The sequence below is a fragment of the Gobio gobio genome (assembly GCF_949357685.1).
Source record: "Gobio gobio genome assembly, chromosome: 7".
NCBI lineage: Eukaryota > Metazoa > Chordata > Actinopteri > Cypriniformes > Gobionidae > Gobio > Gobio gobio.
In genome coordinates, this window is record NC_137103.1 from 12,996,552 (window position 1) to 13,020,814 (window position 24,263).

At 37.6% G+C, this 24,263-nt stretch overlaps 1 protein-coding gene across 1 annotated transcript in view; it reads right to left on the minus strand.

The window, feature by feature from the left end:
* The window catches only part of kalrna (kalirin RhoGEF kinase a), a 203,067-nt gene that overhangs the window by 74,159 nt on the left and 104,645 nt on the right, over positions 1-24,263 (minus strand). Inside the window, exon 32 of the mRNA XM_079822059.1 lies at positions 6,587-6,833. Within this exon, the coding sequence (XP_079678185.1) occupies positions 6,587-6,833 (247 nt within the window). The remainder of the gene's footprint in view (positions 1-6,586; positions 6,834-24,263) is intronic.

Below are 24,263 nucleotides of genomic sequence, written 5' to 3' on the forward strand. Positions count from 1 at the left end.
AGATTTTATGTCGTTCTTACTACTTTGAGTAAAGATAAAGGATGGAGCAAGATTTGTTTTTACAAACATTAGTGCTCGGCTAATGTATGTGCTGTTGTTGATACAGTTCCCGCATGTGCACCACAGTAAATTAGAAATACACAAACACATGGGTTTGTTGATGGACATACTCTTGTTAATGCTGATGGTGAGGAATTACAGTTGCAACATATCAATGTACCTCAAAATGAGTAGCGTATCACTGAGAAACGTCCTGCTCAAGAAGCCCTTGCAACGAAGGTTCGGTTTGAATAACTAGCTCTTTCAATGTGTCATCATCAGACTTGATATGGTAAAATCGACATCATTGTTACTGTCTTTACAGTGTGTACAATCGATGAGGGCAGTCTCCAGAGCTGAAGTTCAGTTACGATAATGGGCATTTCGTTTAGCGCTGTACATGGTAGACCAACCACAAAAGACTGGGCAATCTGGCCAATCAGAGCAGAGTATCTCTCGGAAAGGAGGCATTTAGAGAGACTGATTCATCCATTGAGTCGTTTGAGAATCATTGAACACTGTGGTGATGTGCTATGTATATTATGAGAAAATTAAAATGTTGTTTGACATTTGATGCATGTAAACCTGTTGTTGGAGACCTCAATAACAAAATGACGAGCCTTTAAGATAGCATAATAGGGGCACTTTAAAGGGAATTCAGAATGCTTCTGACCGTTGCAGATCTGCATGGACACTGCCTTCATTTCCATATGAGCCTTCTCACCAGGTGCTCTACGTTATGCCCTTTTTGCATTTTGCAGCGGAATCTTTATGGTAATGACATCGTCGTCTCCCACAACAGACAGGAGGAGTTATGCAAATCAGTCTCAGACTCAAATAGATCCAATATTAAAAGCGCTGTACAAACATCTCTTTTGCACACCTCTGCACGCCAACACAACGAAACCACATATCTGACTCAAATGGCCTGACCTCAAATTCAACAGACTAATGTATGAATGCAGAGAGAAACTGTCACACATGCGGAGCGCATCCCTAAGATCTGAACTTAAACAGGCAACATTCTCTGAACTTTGGCTAATGTTCTGGCAAGGTTCTGTCAAAGTTATGAACAAACATTCTTCCAGTAATCTTAATAGAATGTTCCTTCAAAGTTATCTGTCTTTAAATAAGTTATTTATACAATGTTTAAGGAACTTTTTTTTTTTTCTGAAAAACATTTTAGTTGGACGTTTGTTTAACGATTTTAAAGGTTACTAACCAGTTTCACTTTTTAGAGAAAATTCAAATGTAAAGTTCCCAAAATGATATAACGGAATGTTCCCTTAATGTTTTCTGTAATGTTCGCATCACCAAGAAAAGAGTTTTCAATCGTTAGAACATTCAGAAATATCACTTTCACATTTTTCATAAGTTTATTTAATGGTAACGTTTTCAACATGTTCTTAGAATAGATTTCTGGTAACTGGGTTGCTCCATATAAAAACTTATTTGACCGATAATTCGTGAATTATTACTCATCTCGAGGCTCCAGGAAGCTATGTAATACAACACTTACATTTCCACTTCAGCAAATGAATCATATGAGTTACAGAAAATATAAGATGTTCTGATTGGAAAATTACAACACAAAGAAAATGGAATATTCCACATTCCACAGCAGTGTCATTACTTCCCATTTTTAGGATGTTTCAGTGTGAGTCACAACAGCTTTTTAGTCAACAATGATGACTCTAGCATTTGCATTATTCCTTTAATGAACACAAAGGAGTGTATAGCAGTAGATCTCAACATTTTTGACTTCAAGGCATCACATTTAAAGGGGTCATGAATTGAGAAATCAACTTTTGATTCAGCCTTTGATATATAAAAGTTATTCGTGATATAAGAATATCCTGTAAGTTTCGGAGCTGAAAACTTCCTTGTTAGTCAAAAAAAAAAAGCTTTTATTGACACCAGGCCCAGCAAACGCTTGATCTCAGAATATGCCAACCCTTGACGTCATCAAGGAAACGGCGCCTCAACAATACGCCTGATTCTGTAGCCCCGCCCACCGACTCGTGTAGCTAAACTGATCGCGCTACCGAGCAATAAACATGCCGAAGATAGCAAGATATTGGTCTATGCCTGGTTGTGGAAGAACACAGTCGCTGCATAAGCTTCATTTGGATTCCAATATTATGCATGCATGGATGAACTTTATTTTTAATGAATATCCAGCTCACGTGGGGAAGACATTGCGCGTTTGATCCTTCATTTCACCACGGATTCGTTTGTAAACAAGAGACTGGATTTGCAGACAGGATGAGATTACGTGAATGAATGAAGCAACACACTAATGTGAGTAAAACATGTTTTTATATGTGATAGTATTGCATTGTTACAGATCGTTTGATATCTATTGATTATGTGTACGTGTCTAAATAAACATAACTTACCACTGTCACAGGGCTTGCAAAGCCCAAAGTCCCGGGGCAATGCGGTTTCCAGACGGGCTGCCAATATAATCTTAAATACTGAAATAACATTCTTTTGACTTGATATGAAGGAAAAACACAATTGCAGTTTTGATCATGCTGTCTGCAACGTACTTGGCGCATGTGTGTGTGTGATGCACGGTTTGCGGTTATATCTACCGATCGGGTGGGCCAAGAAATACAAAAAAACATTCCAATTAATTGCAGGTGGATGAGAGATAAATCATTGTGTTTGTTTGATAAAGACATTTTGCGAGCCCTGCTGTGGGACGAATCATTCCGGTTGCTTTCAAAACAATGCCTCACGTGTACTTTAGTTCATTAAATATGCAAAGCTTATCCAATCATAGCAGTCGGCGTTTACTACCAAGTCTTCAGTGCGGCACGCCCATAAAAACCGAGCGTCTTGAGAGAGGCTCAAATCCAGGGCAGAAAATAGTCTATTACTTATTCATTATGATGTTTTTGAATGTAAAAACCACGCAAACGTCATAAGTAGACCTCAGACAACTGTACAAAAAAAATAAAAGGCCAGTTCATGACCCCTTTAAACACATTCAAGTTATCTCGAGGCCACTTGTGAGGTTTTTTGAGGACCTTTGGCCATCTATAAGGGTCTACAATCAATAACCAATCATGTATGTTTCTCATATTACTGTGCATGATTCATTGTTGCATGCAATTAAAAAAAAATTCCAGTCAAGTCCCGCCCTATGTTATTTCCTGATCCTGAGTCACTCTTAAATATTCCACATTATAAAAGTTATATGAATGTTTTATCCCAATTTTGACTTTAAACAAATCTTTACTGCTGAATATTAAGATTAAGTCATGCTAATGTTAAATAAGAGCACAGCAGTGTTTGGGGTAAACAGCCTCACACTATCTGTCTAAGTAAAAGGACATCGAGAGGCCACTCAAGACTACCCAGCATCATGTGTTTAATCAAGGCATAAATTGTAATAGATTGTGTCACTAGCACAAAATCATTCTAATGCTGTGAGAAACATCAAGAGCTCTTTGGGAGTCACTTCCATTGCCATCTAATACCTGAGTTATGGTGCCATCTAGAGGACACCGTCTGTAGTGTCACTACAGTCACTGTGTACTACGACAGAGAAATGCATTGCACTCAACACATGAATTGAAAGTAATATCAAAAGCAATTTCAACATATCCTACTTGACTCATTATTTGATCACACTCCCAAAAGAATGTTATACACCAGCATTTATATTTTACATGAAAAATATACATTCATTTCTTTCCAAAAAAATAAACTTATTTACCCCAAACTAATATTATAACATTTTAACAATTAGAATGATTTCTGAAGGATCATGTGACACTGAAGACTGGAGTAATGATGCTGAAATTTCAGCTTTGCCAGAGGAATACATTTAATTTTAAAATATTTAAAATAGAAAACAGTAGTTTTAAATATGAATCCTTCTGCAAAATACCATTTAATAGACGCAAGACTGTTTAGACAAGATTTCTTTGGCCTGTTTTGGACAGATTTGATAAATCAGCATATAAGAATGATTTCTGAAGGATCATGTGACACTGAAGACTGGAGTAATGGCTGATGAAAATTCAGTTTTGCATTACAGATACAAATTATATTTTAAAGTATATTAAAATAGAAAAACATTATTTTAAATTGTATTGCATTTTAACATTTTCTGTATTTTTGATCAAATAAAATCAAATAAATGCAGGCTTGAGACAGACTTCCTGCAAACACATTAAAAATAGTAATGTGTCCAATCTTTTGACCGGTACTGTATATCATTAAAATATAATAGGCCTATACAAAATTGTTTGTTTATAGTATGCTGTGCAATATCAGCAATCATGTTTTCTGTTAAGAGTGGACATTATATTAAGGTTAATACAATAGTTGACCCTGTTATCAGTACCTGAATACCTGAATACAGTGTAATGACACTTTTGCCATTAAAGGTCCTGTTCTTCGTGATCCCATTTTTCAAACTTTAGTTAGTGTGTAATGTTGCTGTTAGAGCATAAATAATACCTGTAAAATTATAAAGCTCAAAGTTCAATGCCAAGCGAGATATTTTATTTAACAGAAGTTCCCTTTCAAAGCCTACAGCGAACGGCCGGTTTGGACTACATCCCTGTACATCCTGCTTTAATGACTTCAGTAGAACAGTTTGTTGACTAAACTACGCAAAAAATACGCAAAAAAGGGGGCGTGGTCTTGTTGCTCTCCCACGTGGAGAAGATGAAGTGTTGCGTTCGTAGAGTGTGTTTGTCGCCATGTCGTCGAGACGCTGTTATTTTCATCCCGGAGTCAAATCACCTTTGTTTGGCCTTCAGGGACGCTGTACTTTGAGCACATGCATCTCCCCGTTATGGTAAGAGGCGTGACCTTTCCGGGCAACGTGCGCTAGGGCTGTACGATCAATCGAAAAATAACCGAAACCGACATTCAGAACTTTTAACCGACGTATTTTTCCCATGTCGGTTATTTCGGTTTTCACGTGACTCCGCCCCGTCAGTCACATCAAGTGCAGTTTGCAGGCAGACAGAGAGATGCAGGAGCAGTTATCTGTGTTTATAGATGCCCAGAATCACTAGAGTAACTTCATGTTTTACACAGTTTATACAGGTCAGTTAATTGCTGTTCTTATAGCCTACGGGCTGACACACACACACACAGACGGTGCGCGCAAGCCCCGAAGCCAGATCGTTTTCACTTTCATGCTCGTAAAGTTTGTCAAGTACATGCGTTTAAAGGCTTGCCAGTTTCAACATTTAAAGCGATTGTGCACTATTCAAAAACAACAATACGTATCCGTTCAGTGCTCAGCTTTTTTTCTGTGACACAGAGAGCCGAGTCGTGTCGCGTCGCGTCTCTGACAACACTGAGGCAGACCTCTTTCACCTAAGTCCTCACAAAGCTTGTCATTTGTATGTGGTTTAAGCCCCGCCAGTTTGAACAGTAAAGCGAGTTTCAACCATAAGATGTGTATTATGTTGAACTAATGCCTGATATATTGTGACAAACGAACACTCAGACAGAAGCTCGCAAAACACGTGAAGATTGCGCGCAGAAACGCAGTGTCACCGCTGTCCTGTGACTAAAGTCACTAAAGTAGCTTAGAAACTCAACCGTTATAGGCATACATTTTAATACCTTTGAAGTAAGTACACACCACAGCTTCATAATGAATAGAGACGGTATGAGTAATTCACACACACACAATCACGCTCATATCTCTACTCCCATAGACAATAACTGCTAAAAGTGAACCGTTTCCTTCAAGTATTTTAAAATCACAAAGAAATGCACTTTTTCATAAAAAGAAAATCCACCTTTAATAGTAGAAAATATTTACAGTACAAACCTTATCAGTGAACTTACTCAAAAACCTTATGAGGGCAAAAAAAAGCAACAAAAAAAAGCAAAAATAATCGTTCATTAATCGTAATCGAGGTCAAATGTTCAATTAATCGAGGTTTTTATTTTTGGTCAAATCGTTACAGCCCTAACGTGCGCTAAGCTGCTGTCCAATCACAACATGGGAACCGCTGGCACAATCAGAACTCGTTACGTGTTTCTGAAGGAGGGACTTCATAGAACAGGGAAATCCTCAAGCCGTTTTGAGGACAGTGAAAACAGCGGTATACAGATAAGTAAATTGTGTGAAAAATACAGTGTTTTTTTACACGCGAAACATGAACACATGTTATTTTGCACACTGTAAACACAATCAAAGCTTAAAAAAAACAGGAAAAACGGGACCTTTAATATGTTTATAAGCAACTGAAAAAAGCACAAATGTCAGAGCATGTCAAAACTTCAAAAGGGCCCCAAAACTGGCTCAGATCCGTAACGGTTAAATTGTAATAATATTTCACAAGTTTTATTGTATTTGTGACCAAATAAATGCAGCCTTGGTGAACATAAGAGACTTGAGCATTAGCATGAGCATAAGACCCCCCCAAATGGTAGTGTATAATTCCCAAAACAAACGAAAATGCAAGGGAATGTCTATGTACATAAATCATATGTTCATTTTCAACTAAACACAAGAGCAAGAGAATCTCCAGCTGATTCAGAAAACCCTGCTCTTTCTTACCTTTGCCTGCTGGGAAAAAGCAGTCCATCTCCACACTGCTGCGCGAGTGAGAGATACACAGAGCGCTGCTGGGTACCAGTCCCTCCTGAGGAGGGGTCTTGTCTGTGGTCCGTACCAGACACCATCCCGGCCGGTCGCTGGGCCGCTCCAACAGCTCCACCGTCTGACCGGTCTGGATGCTGAGCTCAGACGTGTTGCCCGCCACAAAGTCCTGCAGGATCACCGTCAGCTCACACCCTCCAGAGAGCTGGAGAGCCAAACAGAGAAAGAGACTGGCTTTAATGGAATGGAAAACATATACTGTTTAAGAGACATGATTACAGGTTAACAGTGAGCGGTTACACTCAAGTGATGTTGAGCCGTCACGGCAGCTTATTATTTCATATAACAGAACAAGTTATTTTAAAACATTGAAGCACAAAAAGCAGTGGAAAAGAACTACATTTCAATATATGGGTGCTGTCTGAGAGATTAGTTGTGTCCTAAATGACGGACTATACACTATGCACTTATGTACTCAACAGAGCAGTGCAAGTGAAAAGTGAAAGTGAAAGTGACATGTGAAGGCCACTTATGGTAACCCTCTGTCCTCTGCATGCATTAATGCACACACATTAGAAGAAGTGAGTAGTTAACACACACACACAGCAAGCCATAGACACACACCCGGAGCAGTGGGCAGCCATTTTATGCAGTGGCACCCAGTGCGTTTGGGGGTTAGGTGCCTTGCTTAAGGGCACTTCAGTCATTTCCTGCTGGTTTTGAGAATCAAACCTGCAACCTTTGGGTTAACAGTCTGACTCTCTAACCATTGAATGACTATAATGAAATATAATTAATTTTATAAGGTTATTTTGTCATTCAACATAGGGGTCTGATAGCCCCTCCCCCCCGCTACATAATTAAAGCTGTGACAGTTGAGTGCATGAAGTGTACAACATTCTACACTTTGTTTTTTTGGTTAATTACGTGCATCATCCAGGTATTTAAAAGTGCACTTTCTTTTTGGAATTTCCAGTGTGAACACTACTCACACTATTTATACTACAAAACGTCATCAAATAGTGCACAAGTACGTGAATTGGGACGCACCAATGTCTAAGAGACACAAGCACATGAAACTGCTGCTCATTGAGCGCGTGGGTACTGATCTTTTTGGGTTTGAACGATCAAATACACACACTTGTGTGTCAAAAAGCCCGTCTTGGCGAATATCCACAGTCATTTATGTCTTAAGTGAATGTAAACAGTTGAGAAAGACAGCACATGTGTATATTAGATCAGTATATTCAATCTTAAAGTGACAGCAGCCTAATATTCCTGATGCCGTCTGTGTCATTAATGTTAATCAAACAACAAAAGACAAAGAGAAAGTCACCCACTGCTCTCGACTGAACCACTTAACTTAAATAAATGTATATTTCATTTACACAGTAAAAACTATGCAGTGCTTTTTTGTACATTTAATTAGATTTTTAAGTTAATGTAACAGTCATAATTTTTCAGGTAGGTCTACTTCATTTGTCTTTGTACTATTATAGTTTTGTCCTATTGTTTGTAATTAGTTTCTTTGTTTTTATTTTATCATTAGCCACGTTTCCATTTCCCTTCAATTTGAAGTTGAAATTACGCCCAATGGAAATGCGTAAATTCAATGCAAAACTGCAATGGAAACAGTTTTTCCAGTTGTACGTAAAAGTCGATCATTCTTTACAGATGGCGCGGTATGTTTGGACAGAAGACGAGACAGAGTTCTTTATTAAACTCATAAAAGACAATAGAATTACAGGAATACTGGATTCTAAACAAAGAAATGCCACATTATCATGAAGACCTTAAAGCAGATTTCAACCACAGAAGAACTGTGGAGAAACAGAGGAGAAACAACCACAAACACCTTATATGCGCCAATCCCCAGTATAAGGGGCTTTCCTTGACATTAATGCTTGGATAACACTCCTACGTCTCCGATTAAAAACAATGGCTAGTGCGGTGGCTGAGATATACATAAACCTACCAACATCCGTGGCATAATTTTGGGAATGACTTATCGCGAGAGGAAAAAAATTTGTTTTAGTCGCATAACATTGTTAGTGGAAACGGCGTCATTTCGCAATAGTTTTTTTATCGACATTTAGAAAATATCGCAAAAGGCGTGGCTACTGACTGTTTACTTGTTTTCAGTAATCTTGAACGTTTTTTTTACTTTAAGTTAACATCATAAAAACCTTCTTTAAATCAAAAATAACTATATAAAATAAACAAAGTAAACTAAAACAAAACTCATACATCAACGAGGTCAAGAAAACACATACTGGCATACTATGTTACTAAACACGCAAAAGTGTTACTTTTAGATAAACAGGACATTTAGCGCATACCGAACACAGCCAGACAACAGAAATATAGAAAGAGACTGAGATATGAAGGAGGAAGTCTTTTCATCTGTTATAGTAGAGACTCTTCACAAACCAGAAACTGATTCCTGATCAGATGTGGCATTTCAGTAATGATTCAAGAGAGAAAAACAGTGTGAGTGTGTGAGTGTGTGTGTGTTTGTGTGTGTGATAGTGTTAGGGGACATTATGGCTTCTGGAGACATTATAGAGCATGAACTCTGGTCAGAGTGTACATCTGTTATCAGTTTTACAGCTTTCCTTCTCAAGCTCTCAAATATTAACAGTGAAAAGACTGACCTGAAAACATGGTTCACATGTACAGTAGATTATTGTTTTTGGCAAACCCATGAGTTTCATCATTACTGGTTTAACAAGGATCTCAAGACAGCAGTAAAGGTGTCATGAATAAGGTCAGAGCTGTGACTAGGTCCTGGATTTCGGGCTGTAGTATTAGGTGAATGCTTTCACAGATGACCCAGTTTAGAATAATTAAATTATCATTTAATTTTGGCACAAGCAAGCAAGAGTTACGTATTAAGGTGAATAATATATAATACACTCAATCACTCACTCACTGGCCACTTTAGGTATACCTGTTCAACTGCTCATTAATGCAAATATCTAATACACCAATCACATGGCAGCAACTCAATGCATTTAGGCAAATATTTGATTTTGGATGCAGCGAAGGTCAAGACAAACTGCTGTTCAAACTGAGCATCAGAATGGGGAAAAACACTTTGAGTGGTTGTTAAGGCATAGTTAGAGTCTTCTGGGTGAGTGCTGGGTAGTAGCTACGATGTTCTATATGGATGCTAGGGCATTGCAAGGGTGTTCCGTGTTGCTACGGTGATCTGGGTGGTTGTTAAAATGTCTTTAGTGGTTGCTAGGGTGTTTATAAGGTGTTCTGAGTGGTTGCTAGGGTGTTGCTAGGGTGTTCTGAGTTGCTAAGGTGATCTGCATGGTTGCTAGTTGATTGTTATGGTGCTGTGAGTGGTTGCTAGGTGTTTCTACATGGTTGTTTTACTGCATTTCAAGGGTTTTCTTATTTGCTAAGGTGTTGCTAAGGTGCTCTGGGTGGTTGCTAGGGTGTTGCTAAGGCAATCCGAGTGATTGTTATAAGTTGTTATTAATGCATTGCAAGGGTGCTCTGAGTTGCTAATGTGTTGCTATGGTGATTTGGGTGGTTGTTAAGGTGTTTTAGTGACTGCTAGGATGTTCCTAGGTGTTTCTACATAGTTGTTAATGCATTTCAAGGGTTGTCTTATTTGCTAAGGTGTTGCTACGGTGCCTTGGGTGGTTGTTGTGTGATTGCTAGCGTGATGCTATGGTGATCTGAGTGGTTGCTATGTGTTTCTAAGTGGTTGTTAATGCATTGCAAGGGAGTTGCTAAGGTGTTGCTAAGGTGCTCTGGGTGGTTGTTAAGGTGTTTTAGTGACTTGCTAGGATGTTCCTAATGTGTTCTGAGTGGTTGCTGGGGTGTTCTGAGTTGCTAAGGTTGTTAAAGTGATTAGCAATGTTGCTAGTTCATTGTTATGGTGTTCTGAGTGGTTGCTAGGTGTTTCTATGTGGTTGTTGAGGCATTGCAAGGGTTTTCTAATTTGCTAAGGTGTTGCTAAGGTGCTTTGGGTGGTTGCTTGGGTGTTCTGCGTGATTTTTAGGTGTTTCTAAGTGGTTATTAATGTATTGCAAGGGTGTTCTGATTTGCTAGGGTGTTGCTAATGTGCTCTGGGTGGATGCTAGGGCATTGCTTGGGTGATCTGAGTGGTTGCTAGGGTGTTCAGAAAGATTTACTACTAGTCCATCCGTTTGCCTCTATGACATTCTGCTCTCTTAAAATGACTCATGTCTCTGCTTCCATGCCAGTCTATGGGATTTTTTTTTTTTTTCACACATTCTCCAAGCAAAAATCATAAGTACATGCAATCATAATATGTGTTAGGGGTTCGCTGAAACCTTAGCAAAGACTCCTAATAATAAAACATCAGATTTGCTCAAAGACTCAAGGAAACAGATGGAGGCAAAAAGAGTGTTAATCACATGCATTAACCCAGCACTGATCCAGCAAATCAAGAACTCTTCAATAACCAGAAGACACCACAGACTTAGTGACAGGTGACTGAAAGTAACCCGCTGAACCGCACTGCTCTCCGTCAAACACACACAAACTCCTCTAATCTCTGTGAGATGTAGCGTGCAGCCAATAGAGGTTTCAGACCACCCTCCGCATTTCCTGTACATGTCCCTCTTTCCTCTTTCTATCAACTTCTGAGACGGATGGCTTATCAGCAGAAGCAATCAAAGCTCATTTTAAAATAAACTAGTGAAGATTGACCCACTTGAATCAGCAGCTCCACACCCAAAGAACTCCACTATCATTCCAATACACTGTTTGATTACTGCATACAATCATTTAAAAAATAATAATATTTAGAAGAGACCAAAAGCTAAAAATGTGTGCATTTAATGGAGAGAGAAAAAAAGATATTTGAAAGAGAATGAATGAAACCAAAGCGGTCTCATTTAGAGGGGTGATCTGGGTGATGCTATGTGTTTCTAAGTTGTTAATAATGCATTGCAAGGGAGTTGCTAAGGTGTTTCTAAGCTGCTCTGGGTGATTGCTAGGTGTTTCTAAGTTGTTAATAATGCATTGCAAGGGTGCTCTGAGTTACTAATGTGATCTGGGTGGTTGTCAAGTTGTTTTTAGTGACTGCTAGGATGTTCCTAAGGTGTTCTGAGTGGTTGCTAGGGTGTTGCTAGGATGGTCTGAGTAGCTTAAGTATTGATAAAGTGATTAGCAATGTTGCAAGTTCATTGCTACAGTGTTCCGAGTGGTTGCTATGTACTTCTATGTGGTTGTGGTTGCATTGCAATGGTTTTCTAATTTGCTAAGGTGTTGCTAAGGTGCTTTGGGTGGTTGCTAGGGTGTTCTGCTTGAACTAACTAACTAACTAACTAACTAACTAACTAACTAACTAACTAACTAACTAACTAACTAACTAACTAACTAACTAACTAACTAACTAACTAACTAACCCTCAACCAAACCCTAACCCTATAGTAAGTACATGTTGATTAATATTACTCAGTACTTAAATATATAAGTATACTGTAACAATGACATCTTAAAATAAAGCATCCATTTACAGAAGTCAAACAGGTCCATTTCCAAGATACTCAGATTTTTCTGCAATCAAAGGATCTCAATATGAACTCAATCATCATTGATCGTCTCATTTGTGTGTACATTTTAAACATGAACGGGTAACGTTTAAACATGAAATTTAGGAGAAACATCTGAGACAGATCAGTCAGAAACTTATTATCACTGATATACTATTACAGGTTTTTATTAATATTTTGATTTATTTATTTATTTGTTTTTATATAATTTTAGGTAAAGTTGTGGGGTTTGTCATTATCATCATTATATCCATTATTATCATTATTCTTATAATTATATATTATTGCTGGGGAAAAATAAATTGTGATTAATCACATCCAAAATAAAAGTTTGTTTACATAATATATGTGTGTGTACTGTGTATAATTATTATGTATAAATAAATACACACACATGCATGTATATATTTAAGAAATATTTGCATGTATATACTGTATATATAATTTATCTTATATATAATCTTTTACATAAAAATATAACATTTTTCTTAAATATATACACATGCATCTGTGTGTATTTATATATACATAATAATTATACACAGTACACACACATATATTATGTAAATACAAACTTTTATTTTGAATGCGATTAATTACGATAAATGTTTTATTAATATTAATTTGATTAATATATAATTTATACATATACACATACTGTACGAAAATTAGTATCTGAATTTTTTTTATTATTTAAATTTTTTATATTTTGTCACCTTGGAATTTTGTATCTGACATTTCTGTCAAAATTCAGTTATTCACATATTCTTATTCTATGACAATGTATTTACAATATGTGATGTTTTTTTTCGTTAAAATGTGTGTACATTTGGGGAATTTTTATTTAGAAAAGGTTTTGTCTACAAAGTTGAATGGAATACAAAAACCTTGAAGCTCAATATAAAACCATGCGCTCAGAATACAGATAGAACCTTACAGTTTGATTTTATATATATATTATATACACATTATTTTCTTTTATAGGGTTAACATTAGTTTAAATTTTTTATCTAGTTTTAGTTAACCCTGATCAGAAATGAGCCAAAATCAAATCAAGTATTTTGTTTCTAGATGGACCAAGAGACCTGAATTTTTTTACTTGATATACCAGTGATTGATAAGACTCTAAACTATTGTGTGTCTCTTTATTGATCATATTCAGTATTAGAAGTGTCACTTTCTCACAAGTCTCTAGTTCACTGCATGTACTATGAACCAAATGGTCACAGGTAAATAATTACACAAGTGCAATAAGAACATCATAATGAATGCACTGAGATTTTACAGGACCCGCAGTGCTGCTTATGTAATGATGACAGACTACTTTCACATGTAATAGAGACGCAGGGTCACAGGCAAAACAGATAAAGAGTAGAAAATGTTCAAGGATCAATTCCTGCCGCTTATACAACACAAATACAACACCTGCCTTGTCTTACGGCCATTCAGAGACAAGCATACAATACACAAAACATAACTAAACTATAACCACTTAATTCATGATGCGGTGGAATTTCAGTCATACTGTAAAAATTTTTATCAAATGAAGCTAAAGTAGTATTTATAATCCTGTTAATAAAATAGCATATGGAACAAAGTGTCAATGAATGAACGAACAGACGAACGCTTAATGAATTGTGATCGGGTGATTACCTGTGACTACTCTGTTAGGACACCTGTGTCCACAATAAATCAGTCAGCTCAAAAAAACATTCAAAAAACACAATGTACAAATTAAAAACTAGGACATTATGTCATGCTGACATCACATGGCACAATGTGGAAGGAGAACGCAGAAAATGAGACCAGGTGTGTTTTAATAGGAGACTGCTGAGATGAACGCCTGCTGATCTTACTCAGCAAACCACACAAACACTGTCAACAGACTCCCGAGACAATGACTGGACTCACACCAGCAGAAACAAGTGCACAATGAATAAAGCAGTAAATATTCAACAGATGACAGTTCTCAGAGTCACAGCAGGCCATTGGTCAATGTTTATTTAGAGTTAATTTTCCTCCAGGATGTGCGAAGATTACAGAACTAGCATTCAGAGACAACAGAGTCAATGCAATAAAAACACTCCACATATATATACTCAACATACTCCACATATAACCACATTTTAAAAAGACAAAAAGCACTTTTGGCCTAGCAGGGTTGTGCTGCAAAGTTGTGAATAAAGGTATTAACGAAAAACTAACTCTTTATAACTAATTAAAACTCTTGCATTGGAAAGACCTGCAGAACAATACCATAAAATACAAATTAAAGGGGTCATGAACTTTTTTATTTGTTATATTTTATAATGTTTCCTGAGGTGCACTTCTATGGTGTTTACATCAAAACTGTCACAATTGATAAATAAATGGCTATTTTCTACCCTGATTTTATCCCTCGAACGCTCTGTTTGAAGGGGCGTGTCTGCTGTGAGACTTCAGTGTAAACGCCCACTGGTGTGATTGGCTGCTGTGAGACTTCAGTGTAAACGCCCACTGGTGTGATTGGCTGCTGTGAGACTTCAGTGTAAACGCCCACTGGTGTGATTGGCTGTCTGTGAGACTTCAGTGTAAACGCCCACTGATGTGATTGGCTGCTGTGAGACTTCAGTGTAAACGCCCACTGATGTGATTGGCTGCTGTGAGACTTCAGTGTAAACGCCCACTGATGTGATTGGCTGCTGTGAGACTTCAGTGTAAACGCCCACTGATGTGATTGGCTGCTGTGAGACTTCAGTGTAAACGCCCACTGCTGTGATTGGCTGCTGTGAGACTTCAGTGTAAACGCCCACTGGTGTGATTGGCTGCTGTGAGACTTCAGTGTAAACGCCCACTGCTGTGATTGGCTGCTGTGAGACTTCAGTGTAAACGCCCACTGCTGTGATCGGCTGCTGAGACTTCAGTGTAAACGCCCACTGGTATGAAAGTGTTGATTATAGCATTATATTTGATCGATAGCATTATATTTCAATCTATTCCCATCACATGAGAGGTTGCAGTGATGAGCATTGAGCAGATGACAGAGAGTCTGTTAGCGTGAATTGAAAAGTGATTTCTCCATTCTCACGAATGCTTTCACCATGAATATCAACGTAAGCACGATTTAAATACAGTAAGAGCTTTGTTGTGCAGTGTAACAGTATCATTGATTACAGAACAGAAGTTTTGGCAAGTGTGTAGTCCAGATAAACTGATTGACAGCTTCAGCGATTGTAAAGGGAGTGTTCTTTGATCCCTTTCTGTATAATTTAAAAATCACACAATAAATAACAGATTATTTTCAAACTACAAAGAGAAACAATGTGAAGTTGTTCATTTAGGTACATCCTTTATAACCCTAACACTGCTGTGATTGAGGTTAAAAGCACATATACGCGACATTACTGTCGGATCCAATATAGTTGGCCCAGCATCGTCTTTTAGTTTCAATCTTTCTGAAAATCCTGTGTCGAATTGTGCCTTGTTTGTAAACTAATCCATGATAAAATTAAGTGAACAAAGGACCAAGTTCACCAAGTTTTAACTTCATTAAAAATAAAGTTCATCCACTCTTTCCAACAAATGAAAAATGAAATGAAAAACACCTTATATTCAGGTGTGCAGAATTATTAGGCATGTTTCCTTTTACAGAATAATTGAGCCAAAAAAGAGATTTAACTCAGACTGAAAAGTCAAAAATGATTAAATGCCCATGAGAAGGATGCAATACTAATGCAATACATTGCAGTTAAGGCATGACCATTGGACAGTGAAATGCTCATTGGGTCAGCAGGGTCAGACAAAAACAGGTGGTGAAGAAAAGACATCCTGTCCATCCTGAAGTCTGTTTTGCAGAGATGGACTAAAAATGAACTCCCAAAACGTACTGCCAGATTCTGGAAGATGAATTCTTCAAACAGTGGTGCAAGAGGATGTGGTGCTGGTCCTTCAAGAGTTAGTTGTCCATTCAGAACCATAGGATTCTACTAATAAGGGTAGTGTATAATACATATATATACACCAGGTTTTTGTTGGTCGATAGCGCAGTCGTTTTCAGTTCCTCAAAATAGCAATGCACCAACAATGCACCTGAACACACCTCGTTTTCAGCGCCGCGAGTGCTTTTGTTATTTATATATATGATTTGAAGACATCAAAATTAATACTGTACATTAGGGGTGTGCAATATTGACAAAAAAATTATGAGCCCTATCATACACCCAGCGCAATGTGGCACCAGGCGCGACAAGTGTTTTTTGCTAGTTTCAGCCCGACGCAGTTATCATTTTCACGTCCTGGGGCCTGTACCATGATGGTAGTTTAACAAACTCAGGGTTACAGGATTAGTTTCGAGTTGACAAAACCAAACCAATCTATTCAGGCTTTGTTGGTCCCATGATGCTGATCATCAGCTTTCTCTGTCAACTCAGGCTTTGATCCTGAGTTTAGGAGTTTAGCTGTGACATCAGCAGTGAACAGCCAATCACATGCTCTGGATCAGTAAAACTGAGATTCACTTCTCACGAGAGAAGTAGTGTGATTCACTTCACTCTTCTGCAGAATATACATGATTGAAAAATATTACGAATTTAAACAAATTTACACAGAAGAAAAGAGCTGTCGAGGACAACTTTAAGAAAAATCTTATACGTCAATGCAAGTAAAAGTTATGAAGTTAGTTTAGTTGATATATAGAGAGAATTGAACATTTATGCTCACATGTAATTTTTTATAGATTTAGTTATTGAATTTAAAGCTTATTTGTATGACCTTTATATAGGCTATTTATTTTAATATTAACAAAATGCATATTAATGATTGATTTACTAAAATTATAACAGGGGAATGACTTTATTGCATCAGAGGTGTTTCTCTTTGCTCACAGCTGATTGGTCCAATTTCAGTTTGAGATCTCTTATCCAGAACATGACCTGTCCTGGAGCAGGTTGGCTGTGGAGGGTAAGTTACTATGGAGATGAACACAGCTAAAAGCCAAACCACTTTAATGGTACCTTAAACCCAGGATCGGCACAAACTAAGCTTAAACATATCTGGCTAGCCAGCTAAACCGGCTTCATGGTATAGGCCCCTGGTCTAAAGTCAATAGCACAGTATTTTTTGTTTTAGGGCACGTTACTAATATGCACCTATAGGCGGGTCAACAACGTGTGTACGCTCTGCTTATTACACACGCGTGCAGCAGCACACACACATTTTTAAATATAAAAAAAAATGGATTCCTCTCTGGAGAAGCGTTCAGTCTTTCCGCTCGCAAATTACGCCATATAAATAGCGAATCCATCATGGCGCGAGCTCAACTGGCTTTTAAAGGGAATGGGAGATGAGACTCTGATTGGTTTATTGCACGTTACGCCCAAAACACACCCATGACTCATTAAGAGACTAGGTACAACCCTTTTGGACCATGCGCTTGGTGCACCGACCGTTTTTTTCCGTCATTAAACTAGCAAAAGTGGATTTGGACTCGCTCTAAGTGCACCTGCGCCATGCGCTTCAGATGGTTAAAATAGGGACCAAAGACTTATGACCATACATTTTAAAACTCAAATGCAATGATCCGTGGGAACTCTGGAAGGGAACTCTACTGTTGAGCACTGTACTTTACTAGACACACAACAAGCCTTTTTTAAAATGTCATTGAGCATCTAGTTTTAGAAGTGGTCATTAGATGTGTTCAGTCTGCTTCCTCGTGCGTGCTCTCACACCATCTGCTTGGCGGACTATCAGGTAACCGTAGTGATCGAGAGGAAAGGCGGGTTGCTAGGTAATTCGGGGTCTCAGAAGGAGAATATCACACGTCAGAAAGGATATAAACGTCACATGGGCTTCAAGTGAAAGGTCTCGCAGATTGCAGGGCTTTATCACGGAGATCAGAGGATTCAGAGATGCAAAACATTTTCTTGTGAAGCTACAAACATATCCGAGCCAATGATATCCAGAATACCTAAATAGAAGATATTTCATTTTATGTAATAAGGCATGTGAGAACAAATAGTATCATGTGGTTGTACACATATTTGAAATTTGACCATGATTAATATTTGAAAGTGATCGCAGAGAATTTAATTAAATAACTGAAATTTCAGTCTGCTCCTCAGACAAATCTATTGAAATCGCAATTTACTGCTCATTTATTTATGTTTTTGGAAAAACAGCAGTGTGAACATTCTCCAAAACACCTCCTTTTGTGTTTCACAGAAGAAAGAAAGCCATATCGGTTTGGAACAACATGAGGGAGAGTAAATAATGGCTATGACTATCGCTTTAAATGTGATAGTAAAAAGAGGGTGTGTTTGGGCGATTATGCCAGTATGAGTTTGCTGCGTTTACAATCTGTTTCCTGCCACAATTATCAACCTCAGTTTAACATGTAAATCTCCTTCTGGAATGCTGTAGCACTGACTGACACACACATATGGACATATCTGCAGGATAGCTGTTGTGCTTCAATAAATCTCATTTCACACTTTACACCATCACAACTTACACTAAAAGCAATACAAACAACATGGGAAATAACACCTATCCATATAAACAGATTATTCAGAGCTCACAGCGCAGCGCTCAGAAAATAACTAGTCTCCACACCTTTAACCACCAGCATGCTTACAGACAACCGGCTCTCACAGTCTGTCAATAAAACTCTGATATCCCTCTCTCTCTCTCTCTCTCTCTCTCTCTCCCTCACACACATATCTTTATACACTTGGCTTATAGAGTTAAGAAAGAAATATGAACAAACATATGAATGTCACTTACTCGACTGCTCTCTTTGAAAAGTTTAAAACTCATCCACTTTGGCATGACGACTTATCTGTCCTCCTACGACTATCTCTGCTTTCTCTCTCTCTTTCTCTCTCCTCCCTCCCTCGGTTTCTCTCTCTCTAAATCGTCTCTGATTGGTTTAGTTCAATAGTGCAGCTCTTCTCATGCGTGGACACCAGGGCCCGTATTCATAAAGAATCTTAATGCAAAGAGTAGCTCCTAGTGACAAAATTCTAAGAGTATTCTTAGAAATGTGGGCGTTTACTCTTAAAATTAACAAAAAAATCCTAGTAAAGAAAAAAGTCATTCAGAAAGCATCTTAACCCTTAAAAGGAGGTCTTAAGGTCAAATTTGTTAGGAGCACGGACGAGGACATTTAAGAGGCTTAAGAGTTTCTTTAGCAGCGGAGAAAATGGCAGAAAGACGAAGAGGGAGAAGAAATGTGTTGCAGACAATGGATGACCGTGACTTAATAAGACGCTATAGATTAGATCGTGCAGGGATCATGTTTGTTGCATTAAATCCAACTTTCAAACCACCAATTAAATAGACATGCCAGCAATCAGTGTAATTGGAAAGAGCGGAACAATGTTTATAATAAAAAGCCAATCAAATACCTTATAGGAAATTAACAGCATGGTAAATAATAAAACGATTTATATACACTGAAAAAAATGATTTGTTGAATTTACTAAAAAAATTTATCGTAAGTGGTCGCAATCAGTTTATTTGATCTCAATTTAAACAAAAACACATGCAATTCCCATAAAACCAATTCTAAATTTCTAAAAAAAATAAATAAATTTAAATTATTTAAACGAGCACAAATTAATTATGCTTAATTTAATTTTTCAGTGTACATATATATAATGTGTGTGTGTATGTGTGTGTGTGAGTGAGAGAGAACGGTAAAATAGGACAATTTGCGCTTGTAAATTCAAAGTGAAGGCTTAGAATAGACCCTATACTTAAAAGCACTCCTTTTCCCCCTTTTTGGACAACCAACCAATCACAGTCTTCAAAAGCAGCCCCGCCTCTTCACTAAGATAAAAGTTTTTGTATTTTCCTTGCTCAGAGTTGCTCTCAGATCGGTCCCGAATAGCTCTTAAGCTAAGACTCCTACGTAAAAGTTTTTAAGCTAAATTAGGAGTTTTCTGAGAGGACTCTTAGAATCTTTATGAATACGGGCCCAGAACACTTTGGTTGTGTGTTAAGGTTGTTAGGTATGTTAAGGTATGTTAAGGTTGCATAAACTTAGCCACTATGGTAAGACTGTGCCTTAAGAACTAGTCTGACCAGCGAGCTGTTAGCCAATGAGTGATCAGCCTTACTTTTCGGGTTCAAATGTGACCGATCTACAGATTTATGTAACCGAGTTATGACCAGTCTTAAAGAAAAAATTAGATGACTAACTAACTGACTGTAGTCTGAGCTGTTTATGCAACCGGCCACAGATTACTACTTCAGTGGTCAAAATATTATATAATTTTCTTTAGTTATTATACATGAATTTAAAAAAGAGGACAATAAATATATATTTGTTTTCCATATTTGTTTATTTGTTATTTTAATTAATAATGAATTATGATGTTTGTGGGTCAAACTGATCCTAAGCGCTTATAATACAATTTAAGCCTTTATTCAAGATTTAGCCATTTCAATTAGTAATATTATTCATCCTGTTATACATCCTACATATTATTCATATTATGAATTAAGAATTTGAAATGAGTGAAAATAAACTAGAGCTAAAATTATACTTAAGCTTTTTTCTTTTTACATTTATGAATACGAATCACAAACTAAATGGTCAATTCCCTTATTTCATTAAGATTTATACAAAATGTTTTATTAAGCTCTAGTTTTTAAAAGTCTTAATTCATAATATGAATAATTTGTAAGAATTTATTGCATTTTACTATTAATTTAAATGCATATATTTTGAAAAAAAAGGCTTTTTTGTGTTGTAAACAGTAAGCACTGCAAATAGCACACAGATCAAACAGTATTCTAACAAAATTATGATAAAAAAACATTATAACAACAAATCCTTTTTATATCATTGTATTTAACTTTTTCATGTTCACAAACTGAATATACTGTAAAAAGTAATTATTATTAGATTGAGTAGATCAGTGATTAAAATAGATCGTCACTATCCCTAATTAGCCTTATTTTTTGCATATTAACAAATTTTAAGCACAAAGTATGTGCTTTTCTGCAAGTTGATTTCATGGTGTAGTTCAGATTCACTGTAAAAAAAAAAAAAATATATATATATATATATATATGATCAATAAGTGATGACACTTTTTGCCAAAAGTTTTGGGACGCCTGCCTTTACATGCACATGAACTTTAATGACATCCCATTCTTAATCCATAGGGTTAAATATTGAGTTGGCCCACTCTTTGCAACTATAACAGCTTCAACTCTTCTTGGAAGGCTTTCCACAAGGTTTAGGAGTGTGTTTATGGGAATTTATTATGTCTTTATGGACCTTGCTTTGTGCACTGGTGTGCAGTCATGTTGGAACAGGAAGAGGTCATCCCCAAACTGTTCCCACAAAGTCGGGAACATGATCCAAAATCTCTTGGTAAGCTGAAGCATTAAGAGTTCCTTTCACTGGAACTAAGGGGGTAAAGACTAACCCCTGAAAAACAACACCACACCATAATCCCCCTCCACCAAACTTTACACTTGGTACAATGCAGTCAGGCAAGAACCGTTCTACTGGCAACCGCTAACCCCAGACTCGTCCATCAGATTGGCAGACAGAGAAGCGTGATTGGTCACTCCAGACAACACGTCTCCTCTGCTCTAGAGTCCAGTGGTGGCGTGCTTTACCCCACTGCATCCCACGCTTTGTATTGCACTTGGTGATGTAAGGCTTGGATGAGCTGCTCGGCCATTGAAACCCATTCCATGAAGCTCTACACACTGTTCTTGAGCTAATCTGAAGGCCACACAAAGTTTGGAGGTCTGTAGCTCTTGACTCTGCAGAAAGTTGGCGACTTCTGCGCACTGTTTACCTCAGCGTGCGCTGACCCCGCTCTGCGATTTTTACGTAGCCTACCACTTCGTGGCTGAATTGCAGTTGGTCCCAATTGCTTCCACTTTGTTATAATACTACTATCAGTTGTCCGTGGAATATTTAGTTGTGAGGAAATTTCACGAATGGACTTATTGCACAGGTGACAACCTATCACGGTATCACGCTTGAGTTCACTGAGCTCCTGAGAGCGACCCATTCTTTCACAAATGTTTGTAGAAGCGTCTGCATGCCTAGTGCTTGATTTTAAACACCTGTGGCCATGGAAGGGATTGGAACACCTGAATTCAGTGTTTTGGAGGGATGTCCCAACACTTTTGCCAATATAGTGTATGTTTTCACATTGCTCTAACTCATAAAAATAAGTTTTTCTTTTCAAGATTCAACTCATTTTTAATGTCATTTAATTTGAAATGACAAACATCCAAGTTGATTGTACTTAATTTAAGGCAACAATTTTTTTAAAGTGTGAAAATGTTGGAATTACTGTGTTGTGATGGTGGAACTTTCAGGAACTTTTGAACTTTGTGTGCAAAACAGTCCTGCACCCTGTTCAGGCCCTGTTATATGATGCATACTGTACGAGCAGCATAACTTTAATTTGACATGAATAGTTAATATGTGATTGCCTTGAAACCCACAACATATGGTTTAAATCACAATGTAAGAATGACTGCTTGAACCTTGATTTAAATCAAAGACACATGGACGGTCTAAGAAAACCTCTTTCTAGACTCATATTTGCTTTTTAAATAATTCCACGGCCATGGAACAAAAATATATATTTAATGAAAAAAGTGCTAAATACAGTTTCATCTTCAAGAAGCCAGCAAGAAATATTAAATGGTGTGTGGTCTTGTGACATGCGCTCAGCACAGAGCCGTACAGATAAAAGCATCATTATGCAGTATGATGAATGGGATTTCCGCAGTGTACTGTAATACACAGTCCCTGAGCTGTTGTGGGTGAATGAAGGAAACTCTTATTCCAGAGAAACGCACACCACACACACACACACACACACACACACACACTGTGTCCTTAGCTCACATCAGCCTGGAAATAACAGAGAACTGACTTCAGCTCAACACTGCACCAGGACATTAAAGAAACGTGTGGGAACGGTCATTGTTTTGCCGCAATGCCGTTTTGAGGTACCGGCAGTGCAGAAAACTTTAAAAGGTTTACAAAATCTAAACACAATAACCATTTACAAACACACAACAAGTTGAACCATAACAACAAGACCAACAGACACAGCCAGGCTTGTAAAAGACAACAAACAGGCAGCAATAGAAACACTGTGTCTCAGTGCTCACTCAGTGTGCGGGTGTGTGAGAGAATAACCCTACTGGTGTCATTGTGTATTTCTAAAAGATGTTTCAAATGAGGCCAAAACTAGGGATATGCAAAATTGCAATATTGGGTCTAGTCGGTGACGGGTTGTCGTCATTCAGACAACCTCATAGGATGCCTTAAAGGTGCAGTGTGTAGTATTTATGAGGATCTATTGACAGAAATGCAATATAATAGAGCTAAAATGTGTTTTCAGTGGTGTATAAAGACCATACATAATTAACTGTTATGTTTTTATTACCTTAGAATGAGCCATTTCTATCTACATACACCGCAGGTCCCCTTACAGTGAAATCACCATTGTCATGTTTCTACAGTGGCCCTAAACGGACAAACTTCTCTACAGAGCGCTAGTCACTCTCTACTCTCTCAGACGATGACATTTTTGTCCTGTGTTGGCCACCATAGCTTCTCTATATGTGCTTCGAAAGGGCGGGGTGAGCAGTGGGTGATTGCAATTCAAAATCTCCTCGATAGATGACACTAGAATTCACACACTGCACCTTTAAAGCAGCCCTGCCAAGCAAAGTCTTTCAACTAACAGATACCCAACTATTTTTTGGTACTTTAACCCTCATAGGCTGTTCAAAAATCAAAAATGTTCAAACTTTAAATCTAATTTAAGTTGCTAAATAATTGTGCTTGCCAGGTTTTTTTTTTTTTCATGAAATAACTAACAGGACTTCAAGTCATGTGAAAATGACCAGCGATGACCAGTAGACGACTGAAGTGTGCTTTGCTGCTGCCAGCTGTGTAAGAATTCTAGATTTGCTGCTTTGAAGTTTTACATTTCCACGTTCATTTGTACATTCTCCAACTATTACTCAAAGTTTAGGTTTTATTTTGAGGTAGCAATTTTGCAGCAATCCCTACAGTCAAAGACTACCATTAGCTTCTGTTCAAACATCTTATATGTAAAATA